This window comes from Mchenga conophoros, linkage group LG10, assembly GCF_057382185.1.
Source record: "Mchenga conophoros isolate Kocher_MC1m ecotype Shallow Benthic linkage group LG10, M_conophoros_male_GT1.1, whole genome shotgun sequence".
In the NCBI taxonomy this organism is placed as follows: domain Eukaryota; kingdom Metazoa; phylum Chordata; class Actinopteri; order Cichliformes; family Cichlidae; genus Mchenga; species Mchenga conophoros.
Window position 1 is genome coordinate 1,086,260 of NC_140535.1, and position 17,430 is coordinate 1,103,689.

At 41.4% G+C, this 17,430-nt stretch overlaps 1 protein-coding gene across 10 annotated transcripts in view; it reads right to left on the reverse strand.

Moving 5' to 3' along the window:
* Positions 1-5,426: 5,426 nt before the first annotated feature.
* Positions 5,427-17,430, reverse strand: part of LOC146565164 (disks large homolog 2-like) — a 190,237-nt gene continuing 178,233 nt past the window's right edge. For all 10 annotated transcript variants that reach the window (XM_085288055.1, XM_085288054.1, XM_085288052.1 and 7 more), the window contains 9 exons: positions 14,433-14,508; positions 12,848-12,944; positions 11,374-11,424; positions 10,136-10,237; positions 9,402-9,425; positions 8,598-8,770; positions 8,260-8,369; positions 8,076-8,167; positions 5,427-5,750 (listed from right to left, as the gene is read on the reverse strand). In XM_085288055.1, coding sequence (XP_085144181.1) covers positions 5,644-5,750; positions 8,076-8,167; positions 8,260-8,369; positions 8,598-8,770; positions 9,402-9,425; positions 10,136-10,237; positions 11,374-11,424; positions 12,848-12,944; positions 14,433-14,508 — 832 coding nt within the window. In that variant the 3' untranslated portion in view covers positions 5,427-5,643. The remainder of the gene's footprint in view (positions 5,751-8,075; positions 8,168-8,259; positions 8,370-8,597; positions 8,771-9,401; positions 9,426-10,135; positions 10,238-11,373; positions 11,425-12,847; positions 12,945-14,432; positions 14,509-17,430) is intronic.

Here is a 17,430-nt window from a genome sequence, read left to right on the forward strand (position 1 = left end):
GGATGACCCAGATCGGCGCACAGAATTTGCAGAATGAACAAAACAAAAACTGGAACAGGACCCTCAGTTCACGCAGAAGATTTTGTTCAGTGATGAGGCAAACTTTTATGTGAATGGTGAAGTTAACAAACAAAACCACCGCTATTGGTCTGACACTAACCCACATTGGATGGATCCCTCCAAGACTGTTGGAACAACAAAAGTGATGGTTTGGTGTGGTATATGGGGACAACGATAGTGGGTCCATTCTTCATCAATGGAAACCTCAAGGCTGCTGGATATTTGAAATTGCTACATGATGATATTTTTCCCTCTTTATCCACTGAAGCTGGCACGTTCCCTGAGTTTTTCCAGCAAGATGGTGCACCACCACATTATGGGTGCCGAGTCCGAGCATTCCTAGATGAACAGTTTCCTGGAAAGTGGATTGGTCATTGTGGGCCAGTTGAATGGCCCCCAAGATCTCCCGATCTGACCCCCTTAGACTTTTATCTTTGGGGTCATCTGAAGGCAATTGTCTATGGTGTGAAGATACGAGATGTGCAGCACCTGAAACTACGCATACTGGATGTCTGTGCTGGCATTTCTCCTGTGGTGTTGCTATCAGTGTGTGAAGAGTGGGAGAAGAGGGTTGCATTGACAATCCAACACAATGGGCAGCACATTGAACACATTTTATAAGTGGTCAGAAACTTGTAAATAACTCATGAAAGAATAAAGTTACGTTGAAACCAAGCACACCATTGTTTTTCTTGTGACATTACCAATAAGTCTGATGTGTCACATGGCCCTCTTCCTATTGAAAAAACAAACGTTGTATCCAAGATGGCCGACTTCTAAATGGCCACCATGGTCACCACCCATCTTGAGGAGTTTGCCCCCTCACATATACTAATGTGCCACAAACAGGACTTTAGTATCACCAACCATTCCCATGTTATTACGGTGTATCCATATAAATGGCCCATCCCGTAGATAATGGCTCTCACTGTGGTTTGTTGGAGTCCCACAGCTTTAGAAATGGCCTTATAACCTTTCCAGACTGAGAAATTACTTTGTTTCTTTGTTCCTGAAGTTCCTTGGATTGCGGCAGATTGCATGGCTTTTTAGGATCTTTTGGTCTACACCACTTTGTCAGGTTGGTCCTATTTAAGTGATTTCTTGAAGAACAGTTGTGGCAGTAATAACGCCTGAGTGTGGCTAGAGAAATTGAACTCAGCTTTCCAAAGATGTGATACACCACAGTTAATTTATCTTATAACAGGGGAGGGCAATCAGGTTTTCACACAGGGCCATCCATGTACATGTGCATTTTTTTCCCCCTTAATCATAAACATCTTTATTTAGAAACTGCATTTTGTGTTTACTTGTGTTCTCTATGTCACACTTTCACCAGGGTCCTAACAGTACTTATTACAGACAAAATTTTAAATGTCTATCTGAATAGAAAAGAGTTAAAACATATGAGATAATGAGGTTTCACCAAGGATTGGATGGTATAAACCTGAACTGCTTAATAAGTGTTGCATCATGCAAATAAAGTATGATAATGATTAAAAATGGTTTAAACCCATAAAAATAAAAAATATGAACCACTATTAAAAGGTCCTGTGGAAACCTGCTGGAAACAATCTCTCAAGAAAGAAAATCCAAAATGTGACCAATTCTTTCCTAGGGGGAATTAACTTGACCTCCTCTCTGGTTGGGCCTAATCATCTCTATGCTTATAAACAATAAAGATAATGTTTTTCATGGATGCACCCAACGACAGGACTGGTAGTGTATTTCTTCATAATGAAGCCCCTGTGTAACACTGATGAATTTTAACTTGATCAGAAGATTTAACACCGAGTCATTTAGACAGCCGTTAGCACAGGATTCTCCTTATGGGGACCTGATATGTTTAATATGCTGCTGAGAATTTAGCCCAGAAGAAGCGTATAGTAGAGCTTTTATTTTGGAAAGAGCCATTTCTCTAATAAACTCTCTTTTCCAAAGATGAGGGATTTTTATTACTTTGTTGTTTCAGCAACACAAAATTTAAAAACTGTACTTTTGAGTTAAAATACATATTTGTAATTTTAATAAATGACAAATTAAAAAGGCATGAACATTTTTTTGTATCGAAAAAATATTGAACCGTGACACCAAAGTATCGAACCGTGAATTTTGTGTATCGTTGCACCCCAAATACATAAATAAATAAATATATATATATATATATAATATATATATAAATAAATTCCCTGCTCACCCCTGCGGGCGGTTTATCCTTCAAGCTCGGGTCCTCTACCAGAGGCCTGGGAGCTTGAGGGTCCTGCAGTATCTTAGCTGTTCCCAGGACTGCGCTCTTCTGGACAGAGATCTCCGATGTTGTTCCTGGGATCTGCTGGAGCCACTCGCCTAGCTTGGGAGTCACCACACCGAGTGCTCCGATTACCACGGGGACCACCGTTACCTTCACCCTCCACATCCTCTCGAGCTCTTCTCTGAGCCCTTGGTATTTCTCCAGCTTCTCGTGTTCCTTCTTCCTGATATTGCTGTCATTGGGAACCGCTACATCGATCACTACGGCCGTCTTCTTCTGTTTGTCTACCACCACTATGTCCGGTTGGTTAGCCACCACCATTTTGTCCGTCTGTATCTGGAAGTCCCACAGGATCTTAGCTCGGTCATTCTCCACCACCCTTGGGGGCGTCTCCCATTTTGACCTCAGGACTTCCAGGTTATACTCGGCACAGATGTTTCTGTACACTATGCCGGCCACTTGGTTATGGCGTTCCATGTATGCCTTGCCTGCTAGCATCTTGCACCCTGCTGTTATGTGCTGGATTGTGTCTGGGGCATCTTTACACAGCCTGCACCTGGGGTCTTGCCTGGTGTGATAGACCCCAGCCTCTATGGATCTTGTGCTCAGAACTTGTTCTTGTGCTGCCATGATTAGTGCTTCTGTGCTGTCTTTCAGTCCAGCTTTGTCCAGCCACTGGTAGGACTTCTGGATATCAGCCACCTCCTCTATCTGCCGGTGGTACATACCGTGCAGGGGCCTGTCCTTCCATGATGGTTCCTCGTCTCCCTCCTCTTTCTTGGGTTTCTGCTGCCTGAGGTATTCACTGAGCACTCGGTCAGTTGGGGCCATCTTCCCAATGTATTCTTGGATGTTCGTTGCCTCATCCTGGACTGTGGTGCTGACACTCACTAGTCTCCGGCCTCTTTCCTTCCCCTTAGCGCACAGCCTCAGGGTGCTGGACTTGGGGTGTAACCCTCCATGCATGGTCAGGAGCTTCCTTGTCTTGATGTCAGTGGCTTCTATCTCCTCCTTCAGCCAGCTTATTATTCCAGCCGGGTACCTGATCAGGGCAGGGCGTAGGTGTTGATAGCCCGGATCTTGTTCTTGCCATGCAGCTGACTCCTCAGGACTTGCCTGACCCTCTGCAGGTACTTTGTGGTTGCAGCTTTTCTAGCGGCCTCTTCATGGTTCCCATTCGCCTGCGGGATCCCCAGGTACTTGTAACTGTCCTCTATGTCTGCAATGTTGCCTTCTGGTAGTTCAATCCCCTCAGTTCTGACTACCTTCCCTCTCTTTGTTACCATCCGACTACACTTCTCCAGTCCGAACGACATTCCAATGTCATTGCTGTATAGCCTGGTAGTGTGGATCAGTGAATCGATGTCTTGTTCACTCTTGGCATACAGCTTGATGTCATCAATGCACAGGCGGTGGCTGACAACTGCTCCATTCCATAGGCGGTATCCGTAGCCAGTCTTGTTAATGATCTCACTGAGGGGGTTCAGGCCTATGCAGAACAGCAGTGGGGACAGAGCATCTCCTTGGTAGATCCCACACTTGATGGTGACTCGTGCTATGGGCTTGAACTTGGCCTCTAGTGTTGTACGCCACATCCCCATTGAGTTCCTGATGAAGGCTCTTAGGGTCCCATTGATCTTGTACAATTCTAGGCATTCCAGTATCCAGCTGTGGAGCATTGAGTCATAGGCCTTCTTGTAATCAATCCAGGCAGTGCACAGGTTGGTCAGTCTGGTCTTGCAGTCTCGGCTGACTGTTCTGTCTACCAGTAGTTGGTGTTTTGCGCCTCTGGTATTCTTGCCAATTCCTTTCTGTGTCCCGCTCATGTATTGACCCATGTGCCTGTTCATCTTAGCCGCTATGATGCCTGACAGGAGCTTCCATGTAGTACTGAGGCAGGTTATTGGTCGGTAGTTGGAGGGGACCGGTCCCTTCTGGGGGTCCTTGATGATTAGGACTGTCTGGCCTTCGGTTAGCCATTCCGGGTGTCTCTCGTTAACTAGCAGCTGGTTCATTTGTGCTGCCAGACGCTCGTGGAGTGCAGTCAGCTTCTTCAGCCAGTAGGCGTGAACCATGTCGGGCCCTGGTGCTGTCCAACTCTTCATACTGGAGACCCTTGCTTGGATGTCTGCCACTGTGATGGTTACTGGACCCTGTAAGTGAGGTTTCTGTGGTCTGCCATCAGATCCACTAGCCACTGAGCATTGCTGTTATGGGTTGCGTCCTTCTCCCATATGCTCTTCCAGTATTGTTCCGTCTCCAGCCTTGGTGGTGCTGTTCTCTTATTGTTCCCTTGCCACTGAGAGTACACCTTGGCTGGTTCTGTGGAGAACAGCTGGTTTATTCTCCTGCCTTCGATCTCTCTGGTGTACCTCCTCAAGCGGCTGGCCAAGGCTTGCTTTCCAGTTTCCAAGGCCTCAGGTATGGACAGGTTCCTGTACTTCTTAGGCACCTTCTTCATTGCCCCTACATACATACAACAACTCCCACCAGGGTTTAAATACCTGAGACTCTCCACTGTTTGGTTTAGGAGTGAAAAAGCTTCTTGGATGAGAAGTGAAATGTCTTCACGAAACTTAAAGAAGTCCAGTTGCTTTTCTTTCCAAGCTCCATAGATCACATTACACTAATCTCTTAAATTAAATATGTTCTATAAAGGACTTTTGAATCCCAGTTGAATTTACAGCAAATAAATCTCTGCTTTTGGAAGCGATTTTATTAGGAAAATAAAGTATTAGCTTTCTGAAGTCTAAACAGCTGTCTTTCTTGATTCAGCATTGGCACAGCAGTATCTGGATAAATGTTCCCGCCGACAACAAGAAACAAAAGTTTTCTCACAAATGTTGTCATGTCAAAAGAGTGAAGGTAGTCATTTAAGGTAGAAATGATACTGTAAATAAACACAAAGCAAAGCAGTGTTCAGCAGTATTTACTAGTTGCAGTGTGCAGTGCCAGTAAGGATGTCAAAGTCCAGTCACCGGGTTTCTCTCCATTGCTGACAAAGCAAAGATATCTGCACCGTACATGCCACCTTCCACTTTGTATTAATGCAGCTATATATCCCAAATCTATTTTGTTTTTATCCTTTTTGTTTAAATAAGAAAAAAGCAAATATACATACTTTGTGAGCTAAAACTTTATAACATTTTTGTGGTTTACATTCAGGAACATTTAGGTTAAGTGAAAAACAAACAATAATCAAACACAAGATCAAATGAACAAATAAAAAAAGCCAACTTATTCACAATATGTATTTATAAACACTATTTGTTGCCAAACAGTTTTCATATTACTAGATCCTAAAAGTCCAGACTGCCTTCCAGCATAATGAGCTATTATACTTTCTCCTTTGAGGGGATCCAGATATAGGGTCCTGAATGTTCTTCTATGACCTGTTTGCAGTGGGTATAAATGTCCTCCAAGGTTTCTCCTTGAACCAGTGCTGCAAATAAAAAAACATATGAATGAACCTTCACAGATACATGAAAGTTTGATGTTTTTATTCAGGAAGCCAGGATTTGAAGATTCCTGACATACGCTGGTAGGATTGAAAAAACAACAACAACAACAACAACCCCAATCCCAGATTTATATGAAGTTGACTCAAACTGGGGGATTTCAACAGCATTTCCTTTTCCCCAATTGCTATTAGATTTGGTGAGTTATTTAGCGTCTCTGTTTAGCTTCTACAATTAGCTTTTTTATGAGTCTTGTGGTCCATGTACTGGAGATGAAGAGCAAATGTAAACTGGTTGTTGGATGTTTCTGGCCCACTGCTAAAGAGACACGTGTTTCCAAAGGACATTTTGCTTTGGCATTCACTCTCCTAGCCTATCCATCACAGAAGAAGAGTAAGAGGAATGTGAAAGCACTCTACAGTGAAAGGCAGCCTTGATCCTTATACTGTGTGTACCGGTGGATTCATGCCAACATTCCTCTGGGGGAGCATGATATAATGCTCATATGGCACATTTTTCAGTTATTGGCTTTGCTTGTGGAAATATGTAATTCCAGCAGTGCTGTCTGTAAACAGAAAGCATCAACAGTCCAGGTAAATATTACATAACCTTGTGATACATAGACTTCAGACAGAGTGATTCATATATTTTAAACACTAGACTGACATCAGTGCCCACAGTTTTATTTTTTACATGATTTAATTTCTTTATTTATGCAATTTGTAGACTGAATGGAGTTGGATGGTCTTGGCTTCTTCAGCACAACATACTGCATCTAAGCAATGAATGTCCTGTATATCACAATAAAGCATTCACAGCATTACACTGCTTCAAACAATTACAGGAACACCTTTTAATCAGAATATTTAGCAGAATGCATTGTTGATCTGTTTCAGCTACTTTGGTGTTAATGAATTAGCCTCGTGTGCACCAAAGGCCCAACAATGACACGACTCTCAAACAGGAACGGTTTAACCTGTGGAGGCCACTGACATTTTTTTCTGACCATTTTCTTTACTAGTTTGCATTTGTCCAGGGTCACTACTGACAGCATGAGCTGATACCTGGACCCTGCTGAGGTTACATACGAGTGTGGGGGCCATATAAAATACTACCCAGTGCCATGTTGAGTTGCTGGAATGAGAGTTTGGTCTTCGGTAGGTTGATAATTTTCATTTCCATCTTTATTCAAGGAGGGGAATGGAGAGTGTTTTCGAGCGTACAGCTCACACTCCTCAGCCTCCTCGGGAAGGTTGATGTCAGAGTATTGGACGAGGAGACTCCATCCATTAGTTAAACCTCAGATTCAGTTCAATTTAATTTTTCATGTCAATCTAATTCAGTTTTATTTATCTACTGTCAAATCACAACAGTCGCTTTATGTTGTAAGGTAAATACTCCAGAATAATACAGAGAAAACCCCAACAGTCAGAGGGCGAGCATAAAGTAAGAGATGGCGTCTGTCTGTCACGGCTAGACGGTCCTCACCGGTCGCCTTGCCAATTTTTGTTGTGTTTGCGTGTACTTTGTGGTGTTCTCCTCTCCATCCTAATCCGAAGCAGACCTATTTAACGGTGCGGTCGAGTCACAACCAACGCTGGAACGTTGAGCTAAACCGGGTAGCGTAGTCGCGATTAGCATACCTAGTTTGTGAAGGAGAGAGAACGTTTTCGTTACTGTGTGTTTTTCTCATCTGCCTCCAGGATCCAGGGATCGGAGGAGGAGCGGGCACAAGGAGTTGTTTTGGATTGTCACTGCACTGTCACCACGGGGAGAAGCCACTGTATCACTGCACTGCCCTTTTTGGATTACAGACTCGAACTGTTGACTTATTTTTTCACTGTGAATAAATTCACTGTCACTCTGCAAGGAGTCTCGCACCTGAGTCCTTTAACCCAATTCACCATGACACTGTCTCCCAAATCCAAACTGGGAGCTGGTTCCTCAGAAGAGAGGACTGAAGGCTCCGAACGCCTTTCAGCTGTACTGAGACAGGTTTAGAATTCCTAATTTTGTGCGTCTGGTGACATCGTGAGCTCAGACCAGACCAATAGAATTAGTCTTTAAATGATTTTTTAAGTTTCTTTCTGTTTTTGATGTACATCTTTCAAAACTTCAGCAAAGGTAGAAAAGTTATACATGCTAAAATCTTTACAGCGTGCTGTTCTCCTTATTGAGGAGTAGAAGCTTTTTCAGTTGTCTGACTAAACCAATACTGTCACTGATGCCTAAGCTTTGGATTTAGACACGGTTCAAACAACGTTTGAGCTACAGTGATTCAGTATAAATGGTTTGTTTTAACACTGTACCTGTAAAGAATTCACCAAACTCCTGCTCAAGCTTCATCGCCCTGTCAAAGATCTTCTGGGCTTGTTCCTCTGTCAGTCTCTTATTCATGGCCCTGTACACACACACACACACACGAATAGAAATGTGCGCATCAAACAATACCTCTATTGTTAGTGTGTGACAAAAGACCACATGAATACTCACATTAATGAATCAATAGACTTCGGTTTTATGAAGATGGCAATGGGATAGAGTTGTGCTACTTGTAGTCGTTTGATAGCATTTCCAGAAACATCCAGAATGCAGTGTTTACCCTGAGACAGAAGCACAGCTTTAGCTGTAGCACACAGAATCACACTAGCTCTCATATTAAGATCATTTTAAAACAACTCTTATGTGTTTCTAAATCGTCTTTGCTTTTCAAAGTGCAGTGCAGCTGCTTTGATTTCTCAGAGAATATATTGCACTCTGCACACTTATTATATTTAACTATATTTAAAATGCTTCTCAGTGACGCTGCTGGCAAACAGATCAAATCTTACCCTCTCAGCCACGTATTTGACCGAATGGACGCTCGTTCCATAGAGATTATCATTATACTGCCCAGCCTCAATGAACTTGTGCTCTTGGATATCCTTCTCCATCTGTTCCCTCGACATCACAAAGTGGTAATCTCGCCCATCAGCCTCGTAGTCCCTCTTTGGTCGAGTGGTATCTTCAGTATGAGCAGGAACATTAACTCTTAGTAACTTTACATTTGCTATAATTCTATCTAAATGAATAAGTACCTCACTCACATTTTACAATTCTCACATTAACTGTAACAAATTCACCTTTAAAGCTATCCGACAGAGATTAAAGGGCTAAACTGGAAACATGGGATAATACTGCTAGCACCGCACAGTAATAACACGGTAATGCTGGGATAACAGGTTAATAATGAACAAGTAAAATACTGATATACTTGTGATTAATACCAAGGTACTGCGTGGCCTTTACTTCAGTAAGTAAATGGTATTACTTGCATGTTCTGTCTTTATTATCACACTAATACTAAAACCACTCTTACCATGTTATTACCAAGCTGTGACATAAATGTGATCATGTTTTTGAACTCACAGGTAAGCGCCTCTGTTAATATATGGAGAGGATGTGGCACAGAATTCTACATTATTAGTGCACCATAATGATATAATAATAATAATAACAATATCAATGACAGAAATTCCACATTATACACAAACTGTGGTTCCAAAGAGATGAATGGACTTGTTTATGGGAACTACTTCACTTTAAAGGACTTTCTAAACAGTAGGTTGAGAGAATCAGTTCATGGGCTCACTTACCTTGATAACCTGAACGGTTAGCAGCTTTATATGGTTTAAAGGGTAAATTCAAATAAGAGATGGGTAAATAAAAACATGCAAAATCAAAACTGCTGCAGCTGATGACAAACACAACACACACAACTGAAGAAGACGAAGGCTGATCCTGTTGGGTCAGCTTGTGACAGCTTTCTCTTACAAACCAGCAATACCCAAGCCACTGTCATTACATTAAGTAATATTTAACACGGTGTTCCTGTGTGGAGGAGATTACAAGATCTATTCTCACAATGGAGACCATATATACTTGGTTTACTACAATGAGAAGGCTGGTGGAATCTGTGTGAGCTGTCCCTCAGCTACTGATTGAATCGCTGCAGTTTTCTATCCATTTTCTCAACTGTTTGTATAATTTAGGGGCGCAGGGAGCTGCTGCCTATTCCAGCTGTCCAAGGGTCAAAGGTGGAATCTACCTGAGCACCAGCAGAGTGAGACAGACAACCACCCACTCTCACATTCACACATACTGTAGAATGGCCACAGACATGCATGCTAACCAAACATCCATGTCTTTGTACTGTGGATGGGAGCCTGAGAGAGTGCAGACAGTAGCAGGGAGAACATGCAGACTCTACACAGAAAGGTCTCCAATGGATGCAGACGTAGACATTTCTTCCATTAAGCTGGAATACTAATCTGTAATGTCCTGTTTCCCACTTCATCCTTACATTAGCAATGCAAAGTCAAATACGTACGCGGCACACAAGATCCAAACTTGTCTGGGAACTCTGATATGAGGTCATCATTGATTCTTTCCTTCATGGGTCCCAGGATTATGACAGGTCTGGCATAGTTAACTAAAGGAGAAACACAGACTTCATAAAAAGTAAACTCTTAGAGGACCGTAGCATAGCTTTAGTTATGTTGTTATCATCTACAAAGGATATATCGATTCTTGTAATAGAAAAATGAATAAATAATAGAAAATCTGTAGAGTAGACAGCAGCAACTGGGAAACTGTACAGTTCTTGCAAAGTTTATACGTTTCGATTTCACATGCGGGGCAGTTTGTGGTGAGAAAACGTATTAAAACCATCCCTAACTTTGTCGGGCTGCTTAACAGAAAAGAGGAATAATATGGAGTTTAGGCTGGCACACAAAAACTATTTGGAAAAACCTAGTTTGTAAAAAAAAACATACGAAACTAAATTTTAACAAAATATATCATTTCAAGAAGTCATAAAAACCAAAAAAACAATCAAGGTGTCAGCGTGGGCTGTGGGCTGTCAGAGTGGGCTGTGGGCTGTCAGAGTGGGCTGTGGGCTGTCAGCGTGGGCTGTGGGCTGTCAGAGTGGGCTGTGGGCTGTCAGCGTGGGCTGTGGGCTGTCAGAGTGGGCTTATCCCCAATGCATCCACCCGTGTGACTGTCTGTGAATGTGGCATGTGCAAAAATTCCCAAAGCCCGAGATAGCTGTGACGTGTTTGTATCTAAATCAACAACTTGAAAGTGAAGCTCATTAATGCTCAGTGGCTGATGTGTCTAACGCCTGCTTTAAGGACACAAAAGAATTAATAAATTAATTAATTGAAATAAAAAACCCACAACCAATACAGCCTTTGTTCTCACAACATCATACAACTAATTGTCCCCAAAAATCAGAACAGAATTGGGGCTTTTAAATCTGCTGCCCCCTGTTTCCTGGAATAATCTGCAGAAGGATCTGAAACTGTCAGAGTTGGTTATGTTGATGGAGTTTAAGTCCATCTTTAAGGAACGAGAGAATAACTCTGTTAGTCCGTGTGATTGTTTTTAATGTCGCTCTTAACTGATCTGTTATTGTGTATTTTTCACATGTTTGTGTGGGATTTTGTATTTGTTATGTACTTATGTGGTACATGTATTTTTGATCTCTTTTGGAAATAAGATTTTTAATCTCACTGAGGTTTTTTCCTGGATAAATAAAAGACTAATAATAAAAAAGTTTTAGCTTACCTTCATGACGCATCACTGGTTCATATGAGAGAATCACTTCCTCTTGACTTCCTGTTAGGATATTTCACAAAATATAGTGCTACCTTTAGCTATCAGAATTTGTGGGCAACAAAGAAAAACCCATCAAAATACATGTAACAGTTCGAGATAACTCTGTAATAATCAACATTTTATTCATGTTTTACATTTACTGATATTTTAGTATCTTCTAGTTTACAAATGAGAACTTCAAAAAAAGTACACGGTGGTTTCAGTGATGCGTTTGTGTTGTCAGTGCTAATAATTAGCTAATTTAGGAAACTCTTAAAAACATAAAAACCTGTCTTGATTTGAATTTTAGGTACTGAAACACGCATAATTAAATACTCTCAGTATTTCGCAATAATCAAACTACTGGACATAAACACATACCCGCAACGCTGAAACATGAACTCCAACAGCAAATGACATTTTACTGTAGAAGGCCCAAACAAACAGATGTAACCGTGGCAACCTCTAAGACTGTCATTCAAGCTGCTATGCTCATAAACGAAAACAAAAGCACCATGCAAACATGCATGAAACAATATCCACATAGTGAGGCTGGAATAACAAAGATCATGCTGGTGGAGTCGTGAGAGATCCCAGTGGTTCCTCCTTAGGACGAATACAAGGTCATAACTGTGTCCTGCAGAACCTGCGACCCTTAACAAATCATGCAGTTCTCAGATAATGCAAACATTACAGACGTGCCAAGGTATAAATGGCACAAGCCACCGAAAGCATAAAAACTAACCCAATATATGTATAATAAGATTTCAGTAGTTTAATTTAAATATTTGTCCTCTGATGCATTTTAAACGATTCTTAAAGTCTTATACAAGAAAAAGATGGTTACTTGAAATCCTTACATGACATTATACAGATATTGAACATTTTTAAACCTCTGCCACATGTCATGTTTTAGTGGACCAAGAAGCAAGATAAAGCCAACAACTGCAGCATGCAGTAATGCAGGCAGAAGAACAACCAACTTACTTAATGTCTTTGTCCCATACCCATCATCACCTATCCCCAGGATGTCCTATTGGCCGTCCACAGAGAGTCAGAGCAGAAGAAAGAGAGCAAGGAGGACAGCCACAACATAAGCAAAAGGTGGAGGAAATGAGGACAGAGGGTGCGGCCCACAGATCTGTCCTTCTCAAAACAATGAGCGGCCAGCAGGGAGAGCCAAAATACCAAATGTTGGACTGTACCTAGATGATCTCTGAAGGGAAACTGGGTCATATAATATCACCACAAAATGAACAGCAGTGATTATGAGAGCAGTGATTATCGCATTTCTGCATCAGAAAAGGACAGAAAACAAGGATGACTGCAAAGAGTCTCCGTGAGGTTCCCACACTTGGAAACACACCTGTGGTTTCCCTTCTGGCCTGACGTGTGACCTACACTGACTGCATGAAAGCACGTATGTGTCTGTGAGCTTACTTACGGTCTGAATCACTGCCATCCTGCTCACCATCTTTGTTCTTGTAGAATGGGAACTTTCGTGTAAAGATGAAATTCTTTTTACGTTTGTCAGTGAATGACTGCGAAGGGAGAGAAAGCATGGGGCAAACAGGTGTATCATTGTCATGCAGACAAAACTGTTTGCAGGAAGTAGAATGTCAAGAAGTTAAGTGTGAATCACTGCTGCGTGTTTTAAGTTGACCTAATAATATGTGAAGCTTTGAGCCGAGCTGGCCACAGATAGATGAGATCAACCAAAGACTGTCAGACAACAACAGCGATATATAAAACGACCGAGCTTCTTCTGCTGTATTCCTAAATAAATCAGTATGAGATTGCACACTTCTTGACATGCCACCCGTTTAAAATAAAAGCAAAGTGAAAGACAGTTACCCAGAACATGCCATGAAAAATAAAATATAAGAAAGAGGTTCCATAAGAACACGTAAAAACATGCAGTAATAGAAGGAAAAGATGGAATTTGAGAGGATGACAGCTGAAATAACCTGCCTGTATGATGTGTGTCTGTGGTTGTAGAATATATTGCACTTGATGCTTTGTAAATATACCACATCTGTTTCCAAAATGAAGTTGAGCTGATAATTCACAGGTGGTGCAGGTTTGACTTGTGGGAGGTAAGATTAATAAATGAAGCACATCTACAGCTGTAAGAAAGGGTTTGTGGCATTGTCAGGATTTTTGCACTGATGGTTCTTATAGAGCGCTTTTCTACTCTGAGCAGTCAAAGCACTTTACACAACTTGCCTCATTCACTCTTTTCCATGTAAGTGCTCTCTAGCTAACATTCATACTCCGATGGATGCATCGGAGAGCAACTTGGGGTTATTGCCCAGGGATACTTGGCTCGCAGACTAGAGCAGGCAAGGATCGAACCACCAACCTTCTGATCAGTAGGTGACCTGACTGACCATGTGTGAAGTCAACTATACACAAAAAACTGCTTGTTTTTCATGTCAAGTAATCACTCACAGTGCCGGCTGGAAAAATGAGTAAGCCCCTGACTTCACCTAGCCAAAGACTCCTGCATGATCTACAACACTGAGCAAAGCTCTGTGGGGAGCTGAAAATGCGCAGTGTTATATTTGGAAGTTAAAAGCCTGGCAAACCTTTACAAACCTGTAAAGTATGGTGGAGACAACCCTGGGCCTGCGCACATTGTCATCACTGGATGCAACCAAAAATGAAATGTGGCAGGAGAATGTCGGGGCAGGAAGTCCATGACCTGAAGCTTAGTAGAGGTTGGCTGATTAAACAAGGGTGCAAATCAAAGCACACACGTAAAATATCAAGAGAACTGAAACAAATACAAATGAAGACGTTTTACAGAAGAAATGATCTGATGGACTTTTCCAAAGTTAAGCTTTACTTGCCTGCACTGGAAGTGATTACTTGTTTGTTCATGAAGGCATAAAAATGTTTGTCTGTGTTAACTTTGTTTGTGTGGCAAAGCAAACAGCAGGTTAAGCTTCTCATACATGTTCAGTTCTATCTGAACTAGCCTGTGGATCATCGCACTAATAGAAATTTCCACTTTGCGAGGTACTCACCCCTTTTGACTCAAACGACCCTGGCTTGGCATTGAATTTAACAGTCTTTAGACGTGCCCGCTCTTTCCTTTCCACCCTGTTGAGGAAATAACTAGTCAGCTGGTGTTATGGTTCAAAATATTGGGGATGGAGACAGGAGAAACACCACAATAACAACACTGGTCCGGCCAGGTCAAGTCAAACGATGATTTTAATGGTCACACCCGTGGGAGATGGAAACTGTATGCAGACAGCCTCAGATCTCATCACAAAAAACACATCTCCATAGTTTTGTAAAAATCAGGGTATTAGAACGCCCCTTCATGCGTAATGACAGATCAAAATAGGTTCCAGACATTAGTCACAGTTAATCGTACATCTTGTACATCTTTAATGGCTACAAACAGACATAGAACTTCTCCTTTCTATAACACCTTCCAAACATGGTAATAAACTTCAAGCCCTCAGGGTCTCTGAGGCTAATTATTGACTCTGGTCATCTGTTACCAAGTAGAGTAAAATATAGTGAGACTCCAAATGAGTTAAGGCCTCAGGCCGGACACATTCCTAGATTATATGTATTATATGTACTGTAAGCATGTTTGCATTTAGCCCTCTGCACTCAAAGTCAAAACCTGCAATATATCAGTCCGGACCATCACGCCGAACGAAGCTTATGACCTTCAAAAGACCAAGTGCCAACTCATCATAAGCACAATTGCAAGGTGTGTCTGAAGTTATTGAAACCACTCTTTTAACAAAAGACAAACAAATTAACAAATCTTCTAAACGCTATTCAGTTCATTTCAATCATTAATTATTAAACATGAAAGTGATGATTTATGCTTTTCACTGATTCTCTAAAAAGCCCGGAAACTGACTCAGGTATTTAATATTTCAATCAATGTTGTTTAATTAACTACCACTTTAAACTTAGCAAAAAAACATAATTGAATAAAAGACCACAAAGAATAATATGATATCAGTGGTATGTAGGCGCGTGCGGCCCTCTATGCTCGAAGCCTTTCCCCTCCATAGATCAGTCAGACATTCATGCTGACTGTAGCTTTTAACCCTTAATTAACTTGAGCACAACTCTATAATAAGCAACAAACTGCAATATGTATAAGTTGATCATGGTCACATCTGCAATGAAAGATCATATTATTCTGGTACCTGTAAGTAGAAAATCAAACTAGAGTTATAACAATCACTGTAATACAAAGGCTAATGCAAGATCAAAAACTTCAGTATATATTTAATGCAAAGCTGGTTATATGATTCTAATGAACTAATAGTGCCCTATTAAAATAATGAAACCAGAAGAGGAAAAAACATCCCCTTTTTATTCTACACTGGTATGTATAAAGTTTAGCAACTGTGAGGAGAAGAAGGAAGTCTTAACAATTTCTACCCCATATGGAAAAGATATATATATAAATCTTACAAAGTCTGTCTTGTGTGAAACTTGTATGAAAAGCGTATAAGAGTGAAAACAGATATAAGATCCCTCGAAAAATTATATAATGAAACTTGTATGTTTTGGATACTTCCTAAAACAATATATGAAAGTAATGAGAAAGTGGCCACTTTCATGAGTAAATCATATACGTTTTACACGTACTCCTGCCCTTTCCAGTGACCACAGCTAAACATCAGCAAACATCAGGTGTGTGGTAACAGACTGCTTATTGAATTGGGTTCATTGTGTGCTTCATCCTGTCAGCCCACTTTAAATGCTTTTACTTTTCTCCAGTATTGCTGATCTTACCAGTACCTCACTCCTGATGCTTACTGAGCACCTGCAAGTACTTGAAGTTGAAAAAACCCCAGTTTTAAGCTTGTTTTAACAAAGGCTCCTTCAGGGGACAACAAATTAATAGCTGTCCAAATACAGTATCATGGCCCTGCATTTGTACACTGCTGAATGAAATTACAGGAGCACTTCAAAGCTAACAGAAAAGCTCCTAGTTGTTGCATCCACATTCACCTTGTATGAATTTAAAAAACCTACATCGCTTTGTTCTCAAGTTCAAAATAATGACTTCTGTTTTTTTTAATTCAGTTACATTTTATTTATTTAGCACCAAATCACAGCAACAGTCACCTCAAGGCGCTTTATATTGTAAGGAAAAGACCGTTAAATAACACAGAGAAATCCCAACAATCAGACGATACACGGTGGGAGGGAAACAGCAGAACCAGGCTCAGGGCCATCTGCTGTGACAGTGGGGGGTGAGGGAAGGGAGACAAGACAAAGAGAGCCAGAGATCAAGAATCATTAATGCTTAATTATAGTTTATTAACCCATGATGAGTGAAAATGGGCGAGACAAGGAGAAATGCTTAGTGCATCATGGGAGTCCCCCAGCAGCCTATTGCAGCATAACTAAGGGCCGATTCACGGTCACCTGATCCAGGCCTAACTATATGCTTTGTCAAAAGGACCTCTAACCTTGAGGTCAAGGTCACCAAGTTTTTGGTGGACACACCAGTTGCATCACTTTCAAACTCCCGTGTCTTTGTTCTAGAGTTTTCACACTCACAAGATTTTCAGAAAATTGAGGCAGACCTTGAGGCCGAAGTCACCGAGATCCAAACTCGTGTGAGATCTTTAGTACTAACACCCACACTAGCAGTCAGGTTTGGACACGTTTAATTCTTTATGTTTCTTTGACCATTTACATCGTAGATCAGGGCTGCCCAATCCCGGTCCTCGAGAGCTACTATCCTGCAGCTTTTAGATGCATCCCTACTCCAACACAGCTGAATCAAATGGTTTGATTACCTATTCAGCATGCCATCATGTTTGGCAAAGGCCTGATAACAAGCCATTCATTTGATTCAGCTGTGTTGGAGTAGGGATGCATCTAAAAGCTGCAGGATAGCATATAGGGGGCAACAGTAGCTCTCGAGGACTGGGATTGGGCAGCACTGTCATAGATTCTTACTGAAGGCATCAAGACTATGAATGAACACATGAGGAATTATGTAGTAAACAAAAAAGTGTGAAATAACTC